Here is a 14,608-nt window from a genome sequence, read left to right on the forward strand (position 1 = left end):
TGTCTGTCACCCTGACCCCGTGACCCCGTTCGCCCTGTGTCCGCCCCTGCCGCATCCCTGTTGGTTGCCGTGGTCCACGTCATCGCCACGGTGCCTGTCCCCATTGCGCAGGGGGGCCTCCTGCTCCCCTTGCTGTGCCCCTGATAAAACCCTGCACCTCCCAGGTCCTGGGTGCCATTTCCTCCATGTGGGCGCTGGAAGTCCGGGTCGCGGCCCCTCCACCACAGCTCTCCACGGCCATTAAAACCTTCCCGCTTCCCTCATGGGTGATTTGGACAATTCCTTCCCTCTCTGCTTCGTGCCCTTGTGTGGGCGACAGAACCCGGCGAGCCCTGACTGGTGCGCCCGGAAGCGGCACCTGGGAGCAAACGGCAAACCAGGTCTCCGGAGGGAGGTGGTGCCAATAGGCGCTGGAGCTGCCCGGAGCCGGGGAAAACAACAGAGTGCTGCAGTTGATAACAAAGAAATGGATCTTCAACTTGGGATCTGGCCAAGTGGCTGGGGAACCAAAGAAAAAAGTCATACTGAAAAGAAGCAGAGTGCCAGTTTACTTGGGATGCTGCTCCAAAATTCACTCATATCAAACAGTATTGTTTAAAGCACCAGAAGTAGGAAGACACTTGTTAAACAGACCCTCTGAGCACTTAATTATATTAGTAACAAGGCTGATCCATTGCACAGAATGAGACTTCAACGGTGTCACAGTATTCTCACTGAGAGGCAATTTGGGGACAGAGCTGTTAGCAGCTAAGCAGATGCACACAAGCATAGAGATAGGTATATGTTTACATACATGGAATGGCAGGAATCTGTATATTACATTACATGAATACATCTAGTAGTTTGAATTTTCTGTCAAGAAATGTTTCTAGACTATTAGTGATGGATACAAAAAAAAACAACCAACCAAAGATCCTTCAAGCACTTATTCTGTTTAAGGATATTTCATTATCATCTTGACTCACATAATTTTGCTGATATTTGTAAGACAGTGAGAGGATACACAGGCCACATACAAAATACCAAAATCAATTGCGGGCATTTTCAGGCTGTTAGTATGGTTTCTACAAAACTCTGGCCTGGGCCACTGCAGTCTCTAGGACAGTATCTGGACACACTTTAAGCAGCTGGTTCAGTACTAGAGAATAGTTCTAGGCACATTTAATTTATTGGCACAGATGCAGCCATGAAGTACACAGTTCTTCAATCACTTTCATTCCATTTTCCTTAGAAAAGACTGGGAGCTTCTGTCTTACTATGTATGCATTAAACTGCTTACTGCCAAGTAAGCCTCCTCAAGTGGCTTCTTTACCTCCCAGTCTGAAACTAGTATGGTAAAAATGAGAGTTAATAAGAAAAATATGTATGACTACTTGTGGTTTTGTTTACATTTTGAGACATACCCCTGTGAAGTCATCAGAAAGTTGATAATGGCTGTGAAAATGGATATAAGTTTCCCACTCTGCACCAATAAAATAGTCTTAAAAAGTTGTGAACCATATGCACACCATGCTAGCTAGAAAATTAAACTATCACCTAAAACATTAAAGTATAATTATCTTTTGAAGAAAGCTGAACACCAGTACCTATTAGATTTTTACTTACACTAATCAAAGTTAGAAGAAAGTTTCTACAATAATTGTTTTGATAATCTTATTCTTCAAAAAGGATGCTTTGGTCATAACATGTAAAGCTTGTTATCAACAATCAGAAATACCTAACTTTAGAGTACTATTGCCATGAGCTTGCTGTGAGTCACTCCAAAGCTCTCTGAGAAACCTCACACATATAACCATATTTATATAGGGTTATACACAATAAACTTATTTCTTAGTTTCTGAGAAGCATTTTGAGCATACAATGAAGCACAGAAAGAAAAATTATACCAATTTGCAGACAGCTGAGGGAATACTTTCAACATTAAGGTATCCTCTTAGAAAAAAAAGGCAAAAGTGTCTTGCGTTATGCAAGCATTATGAATCACAAAGTCTTTATTGTTATTTCACAAAGTATGAAGTAATGAAATAAGTAGTTTTTTGAGAGTGCTTAAGAGACAGTATGAAAATCTGAATTTCATATATATAAGTTATTATGGGTTTTTTATTATACTTTGTTGTTGCTTTTGATTCTTAGCTCTGAAAACTCTTTTTTTTCAGTCTCTTTTTTTTTCAAATTTGGGTTTTTCCTTTTCTTTTAAACTGCATTTGCTGACTTGTATCCTCAAATTTGGCACTACAGACTTCTGATTTTCCTAGATTTGATTTATTGTATAGAAATAGTGTTATGTATCTAAAATAAATTCTGCCCCATTTATATTCATGATTTTTTTCCTCAAAATGTGAAGGTAATTGAAAAAATTGTAATATTAAAGTAAAAAAATGGTAAATAAAAAGTCTTTTATTTCTTTCATTCCTGATGCAATGAAAATTGGAAATGAGCTTCCCTTCTTAAAAGGCATGTCACTTACTCCTACATATATCTGCTCAAACAGTATTTCTTTGCCAATATACAACTATATCAGAGATAAACATCTTTATGTTTGCTGAACAACGTTTGCCAGAAGTTCATGACAGATGAAAATGCATAAAGGTATTATTAAAAATTCCTTAAACTGTGGCTCACAAGATATCCTTTCATTCTCTTTTATTAGTGAAGAGATGGAATTGGAAAAGCTTTCCAAACTTAACACATTTAAACATAGATAAATAAACCTAAATCTAGAAGTCTTTTCCAAGTATGTTAGCCAAGACTTATGGCTAGACCACTTCACTGAGGCATTTTGAAAGTGCAGTGATTGGTTTGACAAATGAACAGCTTTATCTGACTACCCAATAATTAACTACTAAAAGAACATATATAACACAGGCTGAGAGATCAAATGCTCCAGCAAGAAGTTCTCCTCAACACAAAGGGTTCAGTTCTGTAGCACATTCATCAACTTACGTAATGGATATCATTAAGAAGGTACTTACATTAGGTCTTAATCCTGCTGCCATTTCATAATACTTCTCAGCCTCTTCATTAAGACTGGCTTGTCTATCAGGATGGAAAAGAACAATATAGTTACACCTCATTTTTCTTTTGTTAAAATGAAACCATACCTAAAGAAGCATAGCTAAAAACGAAACACTACAACTACTCCCTGGTTTTTAAAGATATTACCCTAACAAATGCACAAAATATGTAAATCTAAGAGTTTTCTTATAGTTCAAAATGTCCATTAGCACAAATCCTCTTTGCTTACTTCATTTTCTTTTTAGTTCTGCAATGATATTAGTACATAACGAAAAAAATACACTGAACACTCATCTCAGGCAAAAACAGAGACATACCAATCTTCACGAAAAGAAAATGTGGCTCATTTTTTGTTATTAGACATACTTAAATTCCAAAACTGTATATTATAACATAATGTAGTTTCTTACTTTGCTCCCTCCCAAAACCACTATAATTCCAGTAAAAAAAGGAAAAACGGTCAGGGAACATAAGTTTTCTAAAAACTAGGTTTCCATGATTGAGGGAATTAATTCAGAAAAGAGTTCTGATTTCAACATTTACTCACATAATTCTGAGCAGGCATTTAAATGTAAATCTCATATTCCAAGAGAATAAGATGAGTTTCTGGGTACCTGAAGCAGTATTAGCTCAACACTTTTTCTTCTCTTTACTACTACTGGCAGCGTCTACATGCTCCTCATAGTTTAGTTTTTATTTCTTCTCCTGAGTTTTTAGTTTAATGTCTTCAAACAAAAATGCAGTATGTTGCCAAAGAAATCCAAACATGTTTTTGTCCCAACAGGCCCTTTTTATCACTTCTCTCAAAATCCTCTCTTTTCCTTTTGTCTCCATCTTCTTAATTTCTCCTTGACTATTCATTCTGGCCACTAATCCAATGAATATCAGTTGATCACATATATGTCAAGGGAAAGATGGCAAATCTGTAAGAACAACCAAGCAGGACTCTCAGGTTGTCTTCTGCTACTTATCTTCTGCTAAAGTTATTTGCTATTTTCCTATGAATCATAGTGGTAAGTCGTTTCATAGGAGACTTAGGAGATCTTCAGCATATTTCTGTTTGTTATGTGATTACAGCTACATTTCTGTGACACAAAATGGAAATACTAGAAAACAAGGATAAGACTGTAGGGTTGGCTGTTTGATTTCTTTTTTCCTCCTTTTCCTGCTTTTGTAAACAGTTACTAGTTCAAAAAGTATCAATCAACTGAGCACTTGCTTTACCTTGTTCATTACATGAGCCTTCACATGATTTGTTATCAGACTGTGTTCTAATTTTTTTTCTATCCACCCAGATATTAAATGTTAGCCACATAATAAATGGATAGGCAATTAATCCCAAACAACATATTTTTACAGCTATTGGTCTTGGGAGGAGAAAGGGAGAAAGGATAATCCCTTTGAAGTTTCTCACACAATTCCTTTGCAAGCTGAAACTACTTCATGACTAACAATTTGCTAAATAGAACCTGGTTTATACCTGTTAACTGTTTTAAATTACTTTGCACATGTATCATTGACTCAGTGGTTGCAGTGGTTAGAAATGATTGAATGTCTAAAAATATTTATTCAACCTGCTTCTGAATCACTCCTGCTGGGCATCAGTAGCACTTGAAACGATTGCCAAAAAAAAAAAAAAAAATAATCTCATACTTAGGAATTTCAGGATTTACAGCAAGGCACTGTAAAATGAAACATGTTACAGAGCTTTTTTTTTTTTTTTTCTTTTTTTCCCTGTTTGCATGGAACTGTCAGGACACAAATAACTTCTGAAGTGGTGAAATAACATACAACAACAAACAAGGTGCCTTTCCCAGGAGGCAAATACAAATGCTACACTTCACCTCCAAAAAGAGTTGCTGGCATGTGAGTGTGGAACACATTAAAATCCTGTCGCTCCTTTAGGCCTGTGGCAGGCTTGCTTTCCTGCCACATGTACATCTTGGAACAAGGATCATTAATTGCCAAGTTGAAATCAGTTTGAATATATAGTTCTCTGTTAAAAACAGTTTACAGAAATGAATGCACAACACAGTAACCTGGTCAGAAAAATGCTAGTTCTATTTTTTTTGGGCATTCAGCAACAGTTCCTTTAGCTAAGATGCTACAGAATTCTGGTTCCTATTTTCACTGCAAATCTAAGCTAGAAATTAATTATGTTAAGCCCTGAAACAGCTTTCCCTTGAGAAAAATTAAAGGCACAGAAGTAGGAAATTGCAGTAACCCTATGCCACTGAGCAGTAAGGAGCTGTGGATCAATGTCAAATAATGGAAGGACACTATTAAAAGTAACATAACTCACATTAGAGTAAAATGTTAGATAAAATGTTGATAAAAAAACAGAGAGGAAGGAAAGGGAGCAAAGAGAGGTTCAGAAGAGAGTATTTTTCATAGTTATGAATATTTCACATATATGTGAAATATATATTTCAAATATATATGAAATACATATTTCATATATATTTTAACCTCTATCCTAAACTTTTTCATGAGAACTGTTTTTGAAAACATCTGATTTTCCCCACTAACAACTAGCATCCAGTCTTAAGGGAAAAAATGTTTCCACTTTTTTATTCTCTCATATCTCTTAAACCTGAGCTTCCAGACCGAACTATTCCCCATATCTAGCTGACTAACAGTGACACCTAAAAATGTGCTTGACGACACATCACTCTTAGGTTCTTCAGACACCCAGCTATAATCAGTTTACATTCATTTTGATTTTTACACTGTTCACTGGAAAATATACTGTTGTAAGAGAAAAACACACCGACGCTGAGTGATTTAGATACATGTGAGTGAGAAAGAGTTAGTTTCAACATGCCTGTTGCTTGGTACAAGGCTTCAGACTGTTGATTTTTACAGTAAAATCATAGATGTCAGCACACCTACAAAGAAATTTTCTTCATTAGAATGGCTTTCTTAATGCACCTCTTTGTGTAACAACAAAATTATCAGGTTTTATAATCAACTGCTCTGTTGCAATGAACAATTCATCTACCGTTGCTCTTTTTTGTTTTAAAAATCTATATAGACTATATGCTTTGCCATACATACTTATATATTTAAGTACATAGATAGTAAATAAAGGATTATTATAATCTGTTCAGACAATAACATAGGGTTAAGTTGTGCCTATGATACTGTATCAGCAATTACACTTCATGTTTGGTCAGTGTATTCTGGACAGCCAAAATACTCTTGCAGAAAATCACTGAAAAATAAAGACCATGTGGTACTGCTCTAATCTAGACTTCTGTTTTCAACAGCCTAAAACCATCCCATAACTTCATGTCACATGAGATTTTCCCAGAACAACCCTCTCACGAAAGCCTGGAAAAATGAATTTTTCCTACAAAATGTGTTTTTAAGCAAAGAGGTCTTTTTCCTAAATCTGTTTTCATGGGAAGGCAAGGTGAAATTCTTCTCCCATTTCTTATTACTATGGCAGTGCCACCACACTGCGACCCTTCATTCTAGAAATGATCATTCCCTTGCCCACAGGAAGCTCACCTGGTCTAGGACAGCAAAGTGAATCGTAGCCCTTGTTAACACAGGGCTCAGGCACTGAAGCTACAGCTACCAAACAGCGTCGGGCACACGCCTCACTGCTCGGCTGAGAGACTTCAAAGTCCTCTAAGCAAGAGCACTGCAAATACTACAAACAAAACACATGACCAGATACTGCTTTAAGAACCACCCAAATGGCTACATGACACTTGAAGAAAGCTGTCTGGAAAACAAATTTGTTGAGAAAATGAATTTTACAGACAAGTGTTATGCAAGTTAAAAGTTACCAGACTGTTGCAAAGAAATTAATTGCATTCATCGCACATCTCACCCCTCTTACAGATGACTTGAATCATCTTGCATTGCATTAATGGGTTGCTACAGAAGCGATTTAGGAAAAAAAAAATTAATAACTATAAAGTAGTTCTGCAAACAGAACTAAGTAATTATTTTTTTTTTACTTCAGATTTAGTCACAAAGAGAGGAAATCAGCAATGTTGGAATATCTGATTGGAAGAGCAGACATTCTTCTTCTGACTGCTAAACTGAGAACAGGCTATCTATAAGTACAGCTACTGCATTTGGATCCAGTTAACAATTCTGTTGCAAATTTAAGAAAAAGAAATTTAATTTGCAGCATTCCAGTTCTAAATTTTCAGAAGTTGGTAATTTTTATTTAGGTCGCATTTTAATTTTTTTTTCCTCAGCAAGTAGGGGGATTTAAAAAAAAGGAAAATATTTTAGCACTAGACTAGAAAAATAAATTGCATTTTGAGAGAATAGTATGTTTATTTTCTATCCAAAACAGCTGTAAACCAAGAAATGTCTTCATATTCCTGAGTCTTTTGACACTCCTTAGGCTAATAGTGGAAACAGTAGTAGGAGAGGAGGGAAAGATGATTCCTTCCTAATTCAAAAATATATCACTGTGTAAAATATTTGGTCAAAAAAAGAAAATATCAGAATCTAAACAAAAATCTAATTTTCTGGTATTATCTGGCAGTCATTTTGGAAACCTTGCATCATCCACATTAATATCAATTTCTGTCTCCTATTCCACAACATGGCTTTAAAATTTATCCCATGTCTCTTACAAGAGTAATTTCATTTTCATGCTCTGTGAACTTCTATAATGTATTTTCTATCTCACAGCTGTGCAGTTCATTCAAAATTCTTACTCACTTACCAGTCAGTTTTTATAGCACTCTAGAGTACCTAAAGAGCAGTTGGTCACCAACTTGAAATTATGTCAGCCTTTCATTTATGACTGTCTTTAGCATTCTGTTTCTAGCAGTGTCACTCTGTGCCAGCTGGAGTACTCCCTTCTTTCCATCCTCCTTTGTGTCTTGGTATCTGTTTTCCTCTTGGAATCACCTCAGCCCTCAATTGTTCTAAATATCGTCTAAAAATCATCTGCTTCTGAAGAGCCAGACTCCTGGTGGATTTGTAGGTACTCTGTTACAATGAATGAATATGCATTACCCTTGTCCAACAAGTATCACAGAAGCCATATATTTGAATTAATTGCTAAGTAAAGCAGTAAACAAGGACAGACAACAAAATCATAACCTATAGCAAAAAATCAGTCAGATGCTAACACATGGGGGTTTTGAGCAAATACTTGTCAGCACTGAATTCAGCTTTGCCACCCTGACTCTTTCTAAATCCTATAGACCACTTTAGACTCTCAGAGAGTATTAGGAAAATATTATGATCTTCCTCAAAGAGAACTGAGTATTAAGTGAAAAACTAGATCATCTGGGTATCCCAAAGGAGCACAAGGGATTCTAGCTAAACTAAAGCAGGCCTATTTTTTTTTTTTTAAGTGTTTCAGTTTAGTGCATTTTCTTTGTTTTTGAAGGTTTTGGCTTTGTACTTCCAGTAAAAATTGAGAATGCAGCTTAGAATCACTGAGCTCATTGCTTGTCAAGGCCTCCCAAGAACAGTACACTCACAAACAGATCAAGTAGGGTAACCATGGCTGATGTATAGCACAGCAGTATAGCTATTACTTTGAAAGTGAAAAAATACTCATATCCAGATGTAAATATATGTGCTTCAAAGACCTTGAACACTACACTCAGTGTTCACAGAGAAAGCAGGAGATTTATTAAACCTACTTCCAAAATAGTATTGATTTACACCACCACATTTTATAATACACACAATCATACCACTAAACCATCTTCTACAACACACTCAGTAAAATCAGGAATCTGACCCCTCTGTATCTTTCTAAATTCAGCTGTCATGCCTAACATGCTAATCTTCTGTCTGTGAATTTGTAACATTAATCTAAATGCTTCAAATTACTGAATTCTGTCTTGAGAGATATCATTCACAAAATAATCCTGGGGAAGCATCCTTAAAATAGCTCATACACCTCTGTCAGGTCAAACTGTTGTTTACCAATGAGCCATTTGTCTTGGTTTCCTTTCTAATCAACAAGCAGTAAGTTATTTTTTAAAAATAACTTTTGATTCTACCTTCTCTTTTATAGTATTTTCTTTTTCTTTAATTTCTTATTTAAAATGCTAAAATATAAAGGAGCCTAGTAACATATCTTCAGCAGAGAAATTATCTCAAGAACTGCTTTGTGCTAATGAAGTGTATTTTTTTTATTTCCTTTTTCATGCATTTTCTATGCTTAGATACCATCTAAATGAAATAGAGTATCCTTATAGCTGTTAAGTGGACAATAGACAATAATTAGATAGTTATCCTAGAAATAAGCATGGAGGATACCCATTACAGTAATGTGAGTTTAATGATAATGTTAAACTCACAGACAGGAGCTTAATGTTACTGAATAACCAGGTCTGACAGCTTTAAAAGCTAAAATAGAAGTTCAAAGTTTTGTTCTATTCATACAGAAGAGAATTAAATATAAGACTACATTTTAAGTCATAGATTCTGAGAATTTCACTAAGAGCTCCTATGGATCTCAATGTAATTATCAGCCTGAGACTATTTAGATTTCTAATTATCATAATGTTCCCTGCTGATATTAACAGAAATTTTCAATATGCTCTATTTACATCCAGATGAGAAATATGGTCTCCTCTTTTCAGTTGCTAAGCACACTAAAATTTTAAAATCAGGTGAAAGGAAATTTTACAGAAGGTTCTTCACAAAAGAAACACTTATTCTCATATGCAAGCAAAATGCATTACCTGCTTGTGAACAACAGAAGTTTTGAAGGTAGGAAATTATGATATAATAAAGAGAATTTAAGAAATGTGAAGTGCTAAATGTTGCAACAATTTAATTCCACTTCTTTGTATCTTATTAGCAATAACATTGAATTATTCAAAAGAGTTGCTGGGCTTTAAAAAGAATCCTGCATCTCAAGCAAAGGCTATGAAGATTTTTTTCCTCCAAAATGAGAGAAAAATCAAGTGAGGCAGATGTACAAGCACTAACCTGAGCATATGGGCTGCATTGAAAACAACATCAAATTCCGTATTATCAAGTTCAGCTGCTTTTTTTGCCATTTCAGCTGCTTCTATCAGGCGGGATTCTTCTAGGAGGAACTGACCTGCAATGGAGTGTGTGAACATGAGCCCACAGAAAATAACTTACGTAATACACTTCAGACAGTATAGTCAGGAAAAGGAAGCACAAAAAAAACAACAAAAATACCCCAAACCTACACCCCAAACTAATAAACCAAGCAATAAACCAATGTCTCAGATTCAATGTCATTTGCTGATCTGCTCTGTATTTCAATATCTTTAAAATACAGTCCATGTAGAAAAATTGCAATAAATATGACAAGTAATAACAATATCTTTGGAATGCATTTAGGAAAAGTGAGAATGATAGAGTAAAACTCAGACATCAAGAAACCATACTCCCAAACCCCAGGAAGCCTGACATTTGAGAACGTACCTTTCTGCCTATAGAATTACCATGATCTTTGCTTCCTCAAAACATATTGAAATAAAATAGTATCTACAAATTAAACACATTCCCAAAGAATATCCCAACATTTGTTTTAGAAGCATACCCCAAATTCACATAAATTGATAAATTTTAGTATACATACATTTTTTTTACCTTTCGAATTCTATTTTGTATTTGCTTTAAAACCATTACATATATACATACATCTTAATGGACTGGTATTTTATCTTATATTTCACTAACACTAAAAGACTCACAACAGGTAGTTTTTTACAGGTTTCCTATATGATACTTACCTCTCACATTAAACAAAAATAGAAGATGGCTAAAATCAAGTGACTCACTTTTTACAAATTAAATCATCACTATAATTAAACCAAGTATAAGCAGAAAAGAATGAATAATTTAGCACAAACCAAGCTTTAATTGAAATACAGAATACAGTAGTTTCAAAACAAAACATGTAACATACAGTAGAACTCTAAAAATGAGTTTTCCTTTGAAGAAGGTGAAAAAAATAATTTGGAAGGTACTCAACCTTATTTTTGCTTGTTTAATGCTTTTTCACACCTAACCTGTAAAATGTGTTATTTATTGCAACAACATTTTTAAGGAATTCAACCGTCTAGTGTCTGTGCATACATAACTTTATATTTGGAAAAACTATCTTAAAGCCTTAAAGTGATTATACATTCCAGCACGACGTCCTTCCCTTTTTGTCTTACTTTGTCAAGTAAGGTCTCTCAGGCAAAACTTCGCCATGCCACCACTAACCACAAGCCTCATCAGGAACAATATACCATGAGCAAATGACAGTCTGTCATGGTAAGGGATTTTATCGTTTTTCTCTTCCCCTTTCCTCATTAATTCCCAGTTGCTCACATACTTGCTGTGTGCTAAGGTGAAACATTCCCTTAACCAGAGCTAGCAAGGTCTGTACAAACATTGTGAACTCATTGATGCTTTGGTACAAGAAAGACATTTGCAGAAGGAATCATTTCAATACAAAAAATTATGAAAGGCAGCTTTCTTAGCTTTTTGTTTTTTCTGTGGATACATTTCAGCTTGGGAGAGTTGGAGATTATTTACTCAGTCTCTTATATCTTAATTATTCAGATCTGCAAAACTTGTAAAAACATTTTGGTGCCTTCCTGCATTCACAGCATAAGGTTTGCTTGCTTTAGTTACATCCACACTCATTGTACTTTGATTCAGTACAATGCTTTGTGCTTATTGTGCCCAGAAACAGATAATTTACAAAAAAACCCTTCCCACACATGAAAATAATTAAACAAATAAATAAAAAGAGAAAAGAAAACATAGTTTGAGAACAATTTGGACCACAAGAAATTAATTTGTCTTCAGAATTATAAATCAGTGGTTGAACTGTTAATGGAAGTCTCTTAATGGAAGTTGCTTCTAAATAAAAAAAAATTCTGACAAAAGCTAAAAGTTTAACTTTTTTTTTTTTTTTTTTTAATATTTTTATTTTTCTTTTGGGTACCGCATCAGAGTATGCCTCATATGCTGCAGGACAAATTCATATTTGAATCTGAAAATTCTACAAGTAAATCTACCAAATAAAATAGTTTATATCTATTTGGGCTGAATTAGTATTTTCTTTAAAGAGTAATCTTTGAAATAAGCTTGACCAACTAGTATTCCAATTCTCTTCTAATGAATGAAGCAAAACAGTATTCCTAATCTTTAAGCCCATATTAAAGCAAACCAGTCATACAATGTTAACAGTAAGGTACTTTTGCTAATGAAAGCCCTGGATTAGCAGAGCAAAACACTAGTAAGTGGATGTGCTACTGATACATTCAGCCAGAGGGGAGAACAAATGTTGCATCCCAGGTTTGGGTACAGACTAGGGGTTCTGATATGTGTTAGTTAGCCGGTGATGTGTACCCCTGTGCACCTCCCGGGTTTCTCCCCCACCCCCGCAGTAGTCGGCTCCAGGTTACTTACCATTGGAGCTCACCATGCCAGTCCTGCAACCACCCCCCTGTCCACTCCAGAGAGGTCCGTGTCTGTTTCCCTGTTCCCGCAACCCCATTCGCCCTGGAGCCCGGTCTGCCCCTGTCGCGTCCCCGTTGGTTACCCTGATCCATGTCACTCCCCCGTAGCCTGCCCCCATTGGGCGAGGGGGGCTTCTGCCTCTCTTGGCCCACCCCCTATAACACCCTATGCCTTCCTTTGTTCGTGGCCATTTTTGTCCATGCGGGCGCTGGGGAGCGAGCTGCGGCTTCTCCAGCGTGGCTCCCTGCGGCAAATAAAATCTCCCCAGCCTCCGACACGGGTGGAGTGGACAATTCCTTCGCCTCTTTGCCTCGACCCTCGTGCGGGCGACAGAACCCAGCAAGCCCCGACCAGCGCACCACGGAAGTGGCGCCTGGGAGCAAGTGGTGCCCCGGTCCCGAGGAGAAATCACACCTTTTAGGTGCCCCGGAGTGGCGCGGGACTGGGGAAAACAACATGACGCCGCATTTGGTGCTGGCCGTGCAGGCGGAGATTTACCACGAAGCACCTGGAAACCGCGCAGAGAGCCGCCGTTGCCGCCGACCAGGATGTGCCGCTGCTGAGCTGAGTGAGCGTGGTCTGCGTGGAGAGCCACCGCCGTCGCAGAGCCGCACCAGAATAGTGCTTCATGTTGGACTGAAAACGGGAGCAGAGACTCCCCAAAGTAGGTCAGTGAAGTCTCCGCCACCCCTGAGGAAAGCACACGGTGCTTTCCCCACATGGGAAGAGAAGCGTAACCTTTCACAGCAGTGGAAAGCCGAAGAGAGGTTGTTTCCGGGAACCAAGGACCCTGGTTGCAGTTTTTATTTGTGGAATATTCTGGTTTAGTGAGTATTTAGTGGTAGGGATGGACCCAGCTAATACTCCCCTTCACGTGGGTGGGCTTTGCCACGTTCCTGAGGATGAGGGGACGCATGGTGCACAACGCGAGCAGCAGCCACCAGGGTCTTTTGCCTTTTTTGTTTTTTTTTTTCGATTTTCCTGCACCAGGGGTGAGGTCGGGTGGGTGGAAATAGCATGGGGACCGTGCTAACCACCCCACAGAAGGAATTCTATACCCAAGGTAAGGATATCCTATCAGTGAAGGGCCCCTGCCCCAAAAGTTCTGTTAAAAATTTTGTTCCGTGGCTGTGCTTTTCCTTCCCCCGCATGTCCGCGGGGGATGCTCGCAAAAGGGAGTTTTGGGACCGGGTGGGAGCAAAATTGGCAGAGGGAATTGAACGTAGGGATCCCTCCGTTAAAGGTTGCTTTACCACCCTCCATTTGCTAATATTGGAAGTTGTAAAAGCGGAGTCCATGCAGGAAGCGAGCTGGGAAGGAAGAGAGCCATGGGACAGAACTGTTGTTCTCCCTGAAACCGTTTCCCCGCCTTCTAATCCTACCCCTTCTTTCCCTAACCCAGGCGGGCAGGGGGGAGTACTCCACCACTCAATGATGCAGGGCAGCTCCACAAACGTGGACTGTGCTCCTGGCTCCCCCAAGCCCCCCCAGCATCCCCGCCTTAGCGAAACTGGCCACTTCGCTGAGGAACTGACCCCAAACCCTTTTTCCAATCCCTTTTACCCAGTTAGAAATCCCAGTTCTGGCACTACCCCATGCAGTTCTGTTTCTTTGAATCCTTTCCTTTTCCCTGAGGAAACCGTGGCCACGTGGTCAGTGCCTTTGTCTTCCCAAGATGGAGGACAGCCACGTGGAGGGGCTTGTTCTTCCCATAATCCCTTTCTCTCCTTTGTTCCCTGTGTCCCCGCCTTTGACCCAACCCCCTCTGGTCTCCCTGTGGGCATGGTCACCGCCTCCTCGGGAGATCAGGTTACTCCCCCACCCACTGTTCCTCCTTGTGTGGGCGTTCCCCCCAGTCCTTTACATGTTCTCCCAGTTGCATCATTTACCCCGCCCTCTCCCTCCGGGGAGAGCTCTGCCGCCTCTGCCCCGCTGCCTCAGGGAATAGGAGGCAGCCCCCGTCCAGTTCCCCGCACCCTGTCCCCATCTTCCCATGGGTCCTGGAGGTCTGGGTGGGAGGGAAGAGGGGGGACGGAGGAGCGGGGTCCCCTACCTTCACCTTCCCATGGGCCTTGGAGATCTGGGGGGGGGGCGAGGGGAAGAGGAAGGAGAGGGGAGTGGGAATCCCCACCCCCGCATTCCCATGGTTCCCGGA

General features: G+C 38.8%; 1 protein-coding gene across 3 annotated transcripts in view; it reads right to left on the minus strand.

The window, feature by feature from the left end:
• TMTC2 (transmembrane O-mannosyltransferase targeting cadherins 2) overlaps nt 1-14,608 on the minus strand; it is a 238,626-nt gene that overhangs the window by 22,142 nt on the left and 201,876 nt on the right. For all 3 annotated transcript variants that reach the window (XM_053942254.1, XM_053942257.1, XM_053942258.1), the window contains 2 exons: nt 9,949-10,063; nt 2,973-3,036 (listed from right to left, as the gene is read on the minus strand). In XM_053942254.1, coding sequence (XP_053798229.1) covers nt 2,973-3,036; nt 9,949-10,063 — 179 coding nt within the window. The remainder of the gene's footprint in view (nt 1-2,972; nt 3,037-9,948; nt 10,064-14,608) is intronic.

The sequence above is a fragment of the Vidua chalybeata genome, chromosome 5, assembly GCF_026979565.1.
Source record: "Vidua chalybeata isolate OUT-0048 chromosome 5, bVidCha1 merged haplotype, whole genome shotgun sequence".
NCBI classification, from domain to species: Eukaryota; Metazoa; Chordata; class Aves; order Passeriformes; family Viduidae; genus Vidua; species Vidua chalybeata.